The sequence below is a fragment of the Gouania willdenowi genome, chromosome 14 (assembly GCF_900634775.1).
Source record: "Gouania willdenowi chromosome 14, fGouWil2.1, whole genome shotgun sequence".
NCBI lineage: Eukaryota > Metazoa > Chordata > Actinopteri > Blenniiformes > Gobiesocidae > Gouania > Gouania willdenowi.
Window position 1 is genome coordinate 34,231,979 of NC_041057.1, and position 7,374 is coordinate 34,239,352.

General features: G+C 37.8%; 2 protein-coding genes across 2 annotated transcripts in view; both read left to right on the forward strand.

The window, feature by feature from the left end:
* The window catches only part of LOC114475309 (NACHT, LRR and PYD domains-containing protein 12-like), a 64,071-nt gene extending 63,199 nt beyond the window's left edge, over nucleotides 1-872 (forward strand). Inside the window, exon 16 of the mRNA XM_028466000.1 lies at nucleotides 813-872. Within this exon, the coding sequence (XP_028321801.1) occupies nucleotides 813-872 (60 nt within the window). The remainder of the gene's footprint in view (nucleotides 1-812) is intronic.
* Nucleotides 873-2,433: 1,561 nt separating this feature from the next.
* LOC114476203 (ribonuclease inhibitor-like) lies at nucleotides 2,434-6,399 on the forward strand. The gene is made up of 4 exons (XM_028467550.1): nucleotides 2,434-3,576; nucleotides 4,590-4,763; nucleotides 5,761-5,934; nucleotides 6,000-6,399. The coding sequence occupies exons 1-4, from the start codon at nucleotides 3,371-3,373 to the stop codon at nucleotides 6,112-6,114; spliced, it is 669 nt and encodes a 222-aa protein (XP_028323351.1). The 5' UTR covers nucleotides 2,434-3,370; the 3' UTR covers nucleotides 6,115-6,399.
* Nucleotides 6,400-7,374: the final 975 nt, after the last annotated feature.

Consider the following 7,374-nt stretch of genomic DNA (forward strand, 5'->3'; position numbering starts at 1 on the left):
ATAACACTTGAGAGTGTTTTAATCCTTGGAGATTTAACCTCCATGTTGATAACTCCACATGTCCTATGGCCACTGAGTTGATGACTCTTATGGACTCTTTTAACTTTGTACAACATGTGTCAGGTCCAACACACACCAAAGGTCATACTTTAGATTTAGTTTTTTCTTTGGTTTAAAAATAGACAAATTAAGCATAAATGATTTACAGTTAAGTGACCACTGCTGTATTTTATTTAACCTGCACTCACTCTGACTAAAATCCCTTCCAATGTGAAAAAACAGCGACGCATCCTAAATGAAGCAGCTTTCAGTGGGTTTTCTGCCTCCTTTGACCCAGCTTCCTTCGCTAGCTGTGATGATGTTGACTCTTTTATGGCTAACTTTAATAATCACTGTCTGACTCTGTTAGACCACAGTAGCACCAGCTAAAAACGTTGTTAGCACTCATAAAAAAACTTGTCCATGGATGAATGAAACCATTTTTAACTTCAAAAGAAGCTGTCGGAAAGTGGAACGGTTGTGGAAAACAACTAAACTGGAAGTGCATCGACTCCATCTTAAGGAAAAGATAATGGAGCTAAATGAAATAATAAAGCGCGCCCGCTCTACTTATTTCACTAACCTGGTCTACAAATAGAGAAACCCCAGAGTCTTGTTCAACACTATTGAACATCTTGTTACACCCCCACCGTCCCATGTCCCTGTACACACAAGGGATGATGGTAACATGTTTTAAACTTCTTTGTAAATAAAGTAGAAGATATTAGGGGCCAGTATCACGACTCCCTTGGTCAGCTCGTGCACTTCTGTAGCTCCCGTCAGCACATGGTCCTCCTTCTCTCCTGTCAGCCTACAGGATATTCAGGATCTAGTGAGAAAAATGAAACCACATCGAGCCCTGTGGATATTATTCCAACCTCACTGCTTTTAAATGTTTTGATGAAGTCGGTCCATGGTTGGTGAAACTGATCAACCTCTCACTTAAATCCGGCACAGTCCCCAGCTACTTTAAACACGCCCTAGTAAATCCCATTCTCAAAAGCCTAATCTTGATCCAGGTCAGCCTATAAACTACCGGCCCATATCTACGCTTCCCTTCATGTCAAAAATGATGGAAAAAGTGGTAGCCAAGCAGCTACATCAATCATGGAAGATAATGATCTTTATGATAAATATCAATCTGGTTTAGGTCGATCCACTCCACTGAAACTGCCCTTGTGAAGGTTTCCAGTGGCGTGATGATGGCTGCTGATTCTGGTCGCTACACAGTTTTAACTTTATTGGATTTAACATCTGCTTTCGACACCGTAGATCACAACACACTGATCCATCGTCTCAATCAGAAATGGGGTTTTCCGGTGCTGTACTACAGTGGTTTGCCTCGTATATAAATGGTAGAACTTTTAATGTGGCTTTTAATGATGTATTGTCCAATGTGTCCACCCTGTCATGTGGAGTACCCCAGGGCTCTGTTCTGGGCCTGTTTTGTTTTTATTGTACCTGATGCCTCTTGGTCGGTTGATCCGTGGTTTTAAAAATGTTTCTTATCATTTTTATGCTGATGATATCCAGTTATACTGCTCTTTTAATGACTCAGAGTTTCACTTTTTACCTGAGTTCTTGGACTGTATCTCATGCATCAAAACTGGTTTTCATCAAACTACCTCCAGATAAACCCCAACAAAACAGAAACTCTGATCATCGCCCCTGATAAAAAGATCCCACTTATTAAGAACTCTCTCGGTGATTTGGGTTCATCAGTGAAATCCAGCATCAGAAATCTTGGGGTTGTGTTTAACCAATCGATGTCTTTGGAGGGCCACTGTCGTCAACTGACTAAAAACTGTTTTTACCATCTGAGAAATATCTCAAAAGTGAGGCATCTACTGTCCAAACCTGATCTGGAACTGGTCATCCATGCTTTTATTTCGTCCCGCATTGACTACTGTAACTCAGTTTTTACCTGTTTTAATAAGTCGACCCTGTGTAAACTCCAAATGGTTCAAAATGCTGCTGCCAGACTTTTGACCGGTACGTCCAGAACATCACACATTACCCCGATACTTTCCTCCCTGCACTGGCTCCCTGTCAATTTCCGGATTGAATATAAAATACTGGTTCTAACATTCCGGGCTTTGCATGGCCAGGCTCCTCTATACATTTCAGACATGTTGTGTCCCTACACTTCAGGACGCAGCCTTCGATCCTCAGGTCAGGGTCTACTAAGGTTCCCAAAAACCAAATTTAAAACCAGAGGAGACCTGGCGTTCCAGGCTGCAGCCCCCAGACTCTGCAATGGTCTGCCCCAGTCTCTCCGGGAGATGAACTGCGTGGACACTTTTAAAAAACATTTGAAGACTTCGCTTTTCAAAAAAACTTTTAGTTAACAAGATTTTATTTTAATTTTTACTGCCCTTTTATGATGCTACACATGTGATGTAAATGTATGTTTATTGTTTCTGTGTACAGCACTTTGTGATTTTATCTGCGAAAAGCGCTTTATAAATAAATACTTACTTACTTACTTACTTACTTACTAAATCAGAAATATGGAGAATTGTGTTAATGCCAAAATAATTTTCTCATGAAATTACATTCATGTTGTTTCTTAGACACAAGTTACCAACTTTACAAAATAAATAAGTCATGTCATCTACAGTAAAGTTATTAAAATGATATGAAGTGTATGGGAGCTTTTAATTATGTCAATAGTAGAGTATAGTAGCTTTATTGGTCCCACAGTGGGAAAATTTACTGTCATTACAGTTCAGATAAAATGCAAGAAAAAAAGACAACAGAAGGCAACACACAGAATACCCCAAAAAACACCCAAAAATAATGCAATGAAGGAGATAAAATACATTATTAGAGGCTATATAAGAATATAATGTAAAAGTATAAAGAATATAGATATATACATATGAACAATGTGATAAATATTAAAATGATTTCCTCCACCAAGGAGGGAATATTTCCACCGTTTTTTTTAGGTTTGTTTTTTATCAAGATTACATCAAACCTACTTCACACATTTTGACTAAATTTTAACCAAAATTAGACCTTAAGCCATGGAATACTTCTGAATCAATTAATCATTAGTGAAATTCCAAAAATTCATATCTGGGTTCATAAAGACTGATCTTTTTGAAATGTGATTCCGTTATGTCAGGTTGGTTCCTCAAGTATCCCACTGAGTTTCTTATGGATCAGATCCAGATTGTGCATTTCATCAAAGTTTTTATATAAAATGTGTATCCACACATTGTGACCTACTGTATAGTTATTAATGGAGATATAAATGTCTTCCAAACCTTTAAAGTGTGAATGATCCTGGTACCATGATCAGGTTCATTGATCCAGATAACTGACAATGCTCTTGTTTCAAATGTCTTTCTCCCACAGCCTGAGATCCTGTAATCTCTCAAAAAGAAGCTGTGAAGTTCTGTCCTCAGTCCTCAGCTCTCAGTCCTCCAGTCTGAAAGTTCTGGGCCTGAGTCTCAACAAGCTGCAGGATTCAGGAGTGGAGCTGCTGTGTGAAGGACTGAAGAGTCCTCACTGTAAACTGGACAATCTCAGGTCAGTACAAACACAGTGACTGAAAGGACTTCAGGTGTTCATAACCTTCAGAATAAAGCTGAAGGTCTGTGATAGTGGATAAATCAGAAATATGGAGAATTGTGTTAATGCCAAAATAAATCTCTCATGAAATTACATTCATGTTGTTTCTTAGACACAAGTTACCAACTTTACAAAAATAAAAAAGTCATGTCATCTACAGTAAAGTTATTAAAATGATATGAAGTGTATGGGAGCTTTTAATTGTCAATAGTAGAGTATAGTAGCTTTATTGGTCCCACAGTGGGAAAATTTACTGTCATTACAGTTCAGATAAAATGCAAGAAAAAAAGACAACAGAAGGCAACACACAGAATACCCCAAAAAACACCCAAAAATAATGCAATGAAGGAGATAAAATACATTATTAGAGGCTATATAAGAATATAATGTAAAAGTATAAAGAATATAGATATATACGTATAAACAATGTGATAAATATTAAAATGATTTCCTCCACCAAGGAGGGAATATTTCCACCGTTTTTTTAGGTTTGTTTTTTATCAAGATTACATCAAAACTACTTCACACATTTTGACAAAATTTTAACCAAAATTAGAAATTAAGCCATGGAATATTTCTGAATCAATAAACTGATTCTGGATCAGTTTAAAACATCTAAAACTCTCTCTCTCTCTCTCTCTCTCTCTCTCTCTTTTTCTCATCATTGGTGAAATTCCAAAAATTCATATCTGGGTTCATAAAGACTGATCTTTTTGAAATGTGATTCCGTTATGTCAGGTTGGTTCCTCAAGTATCCCACTGAGTTTTTTATGGATCAGATCCAGATTGTGCATTTCATCAAAGTGTTTCTATAAAATGTGTATCCACACATTGTGACCTACTGTATAGTTATTAATGGAGATATAAATGTCTTCCAAACCTTTAAAGTGTGAATGATCCTGGTACCATGATCAGGTTCATTGATCCAGATAACTGACAATGCTCTTGTTTCAAATGTCTTTCTCCCACAGACTGATTAGCTGTGATCTCTCAAAAAGAAGCTGTGAAGTTCTGTCCTCAGTCCTCAGCTCTCAGTCCTCCAGTCTGAAATATCTGTACCTGAGTTTCAACAAGCTGCAGGATTCAGGAGTGGAGCTGCTGTGTGAAGGACTGAAGAGTCCTCACTGTAAACTGTACAATCTCAGGTCAGTACAAACACAGTGACTGAAAGGACTTCAGGTGTTCATAACCTTCAGAATAAAGCTGAAGGTCTGTGATAGTGGATAAATCAGAAATATGGAGAATTGTGTTAATGCCAAAATAATTTTCTCATGAAATTACATTCATGTTGTTTCTTAGACACAAGTTACCAACTTTACAAAAATAAATAAGTCATGTCATCTACAGTAAAGTTATTAAAATGATATGAAGTGTATGGGAGCTTTTAATTATGTCAATAGTAGAGTATAGTAGCTTTATTGGTCCCACAGTGGGAAAATTTACTGTCATTACAGTTCAGATAAAATGCAAGAAAAAAAGACAACAGAAGGCAACACACAGAATACCCCAAAAAACACCCAAAAATAATGCAATGAAGGAGATAAAATACATTATTAGAGGCTATATATGAATATAATGTAAAAGTATAAATAATATAGATATATACATATAAACAATGTGATAAATATTAAAATGATTTCCTCCACCAAGGAGGGAATATTTCCACCGTTTTTTTAGGTTTTTTTTTTTAATCAAGATTACATCAAAACTACTTCACACATTTTGACAAAATTTTTACCAAACTTAGAAATTAAGCCATGGAATATTTCTGAATCAATAAACTGATTCTGGATCAGTTTAAAACATCTAAAAATCTCTCTGTCTCTCTCTCATCATTGGTGAAAATCCAAAAATTCATATCTGGGTTCATAAAGACTGATCTTTTTGAAATGTGATTCCGTTATGTCAGGTTGGTTCCTCAAGTATCCCACTGAGTTTCTTATGGATCAGATCCAGATTGTGCATTTCATCAAAGTGTTTCTATAAAATGTGTATCCACACATTGTGACCTACTGTATAGTTATTAATGGAGATATAAATGTCTTCCAAACCTTTAAAGTGTGAATGATCCTGGTACCATGATCAGGTTCATTGATCCAGATAACTGACAATGCTCTTGTTTCAAATGTCTTTCTCCCACAGCCTGAGTTCCTGTGATCTCTCAAAAAGAAGCTGTGAAGTTCTGTCCTCAGTCCTCAGCTCTCAGTCCTCCAGTCTGAAAGATCTGGACCTGAGTAAAAACAAGCTGCAGGATTCAGGAGTGGAGCTGCTGTGTGAAGGACTGAAGAGTCCTCACTGTAAACTGGACACTCTCAGGTCAGTGTGATCACATGTTCCTGATTCCTGACACGTGTTCTCACCAGGTGTTTTTCTGTATTCAGTCTGTCAGGTTGTCACATCACAGAGGTGTGCTGTGATTCTCTAAGAGCAGCTTTGAGCTCCAAATCCTTCAGTCTGAGAGAGCTGGAACTGAGCAACAACTATGCAGGACAATAATAGTGGAGCTGCTCTCTCGGATGCTGCACATTCTTAGGTGAGCTCATAATAACGTCCTTCATCTGGGGAACCGGGTGATCATAAAAGCCAAGGTAGACAAACTCACAGCTGGAGAAACAAATGACATATGGTGGACTTTCACTGAATCTATGTCCACACTGAGGGTGAACTCACACTGGCAACTGGGGCCGTTCCAAGCTCACAGCAGGAATCCCCCCCCGCCCCCCACGTCCCTTTTCTGACACGGTAGAACGGACGTGATCACCAGCTCAACTCGGTTCCCACAGAGAAACACATCATCACGTTAATTTATGACACACGTATGGCATTACGTCACCATTAAGCGACTCTGGGTTTGTTGTTGTCAGTACATTCTGTTAATTTCATATTTTCTGTTGCGTTGGGTAACTATAAACCAAGATTTACCCAGACACGTGCACTTTTCACGGACTGGGTTTCCCAGGGCCACTGAACGCATCACGTTAATTTAAATGACCGTAACTCTGCTCATATTTGCTCTATCGGAGAAATTCCAGCAGTTTATGAAAGATAATAAGTTGCTCTTTACATCCATCGGTACAGTATTGGTACATTGCGGTAATTTTACTCACACGTAACGGAAACATTAAAGAGATTTTCGCAATGCCTGTTTTAAAAGACGCAATTCAGAATTATACCAGGGGGCGACCTTTTGATGAAAAATCGTCCTCTTTTTAAGCGGAGCAACAGCATCCAGAGCTGTGTGCAGTGACAACATTGCACTGTTGACAAGATCATCTATTTTCTCTGGTGTTAGATATTAATAGCTACTCTCTGTTGAGATATCATATGGATCAGAGGTAAGCAATGATGGAACTAAATCTTTAAATCTAGCTACATCTTTCTTAGACAGTGATCTACTATAGTGTACTCTTCTCTCAGAGTTTTAAGCAGGCTCATATTTTAAATTCAAAGGATAACAAAAAGTGATCTGAAAGAATAGGATTTTGAGGATGTATTGTCAGATGATCAATATCTAAACCATATGTTAGAACAAGGTCCAGGGCATGATTAAGATAATGATTTGGATTGTTTACATTTTGTGTAAAGCTGATTGAATCTAATAATGAGGTAACCAATTTATTTAAGCTGTTGTTTTCATCATCAACATAAATGTTCAAGTCACCTACTATGATAGCTTTATCAGTGCTCAGCACCAGATCAGTGAGAAAGTCAGAGAATTCAGAGAGAAACTCCGAATATGACCAGGAGGACGGTAAA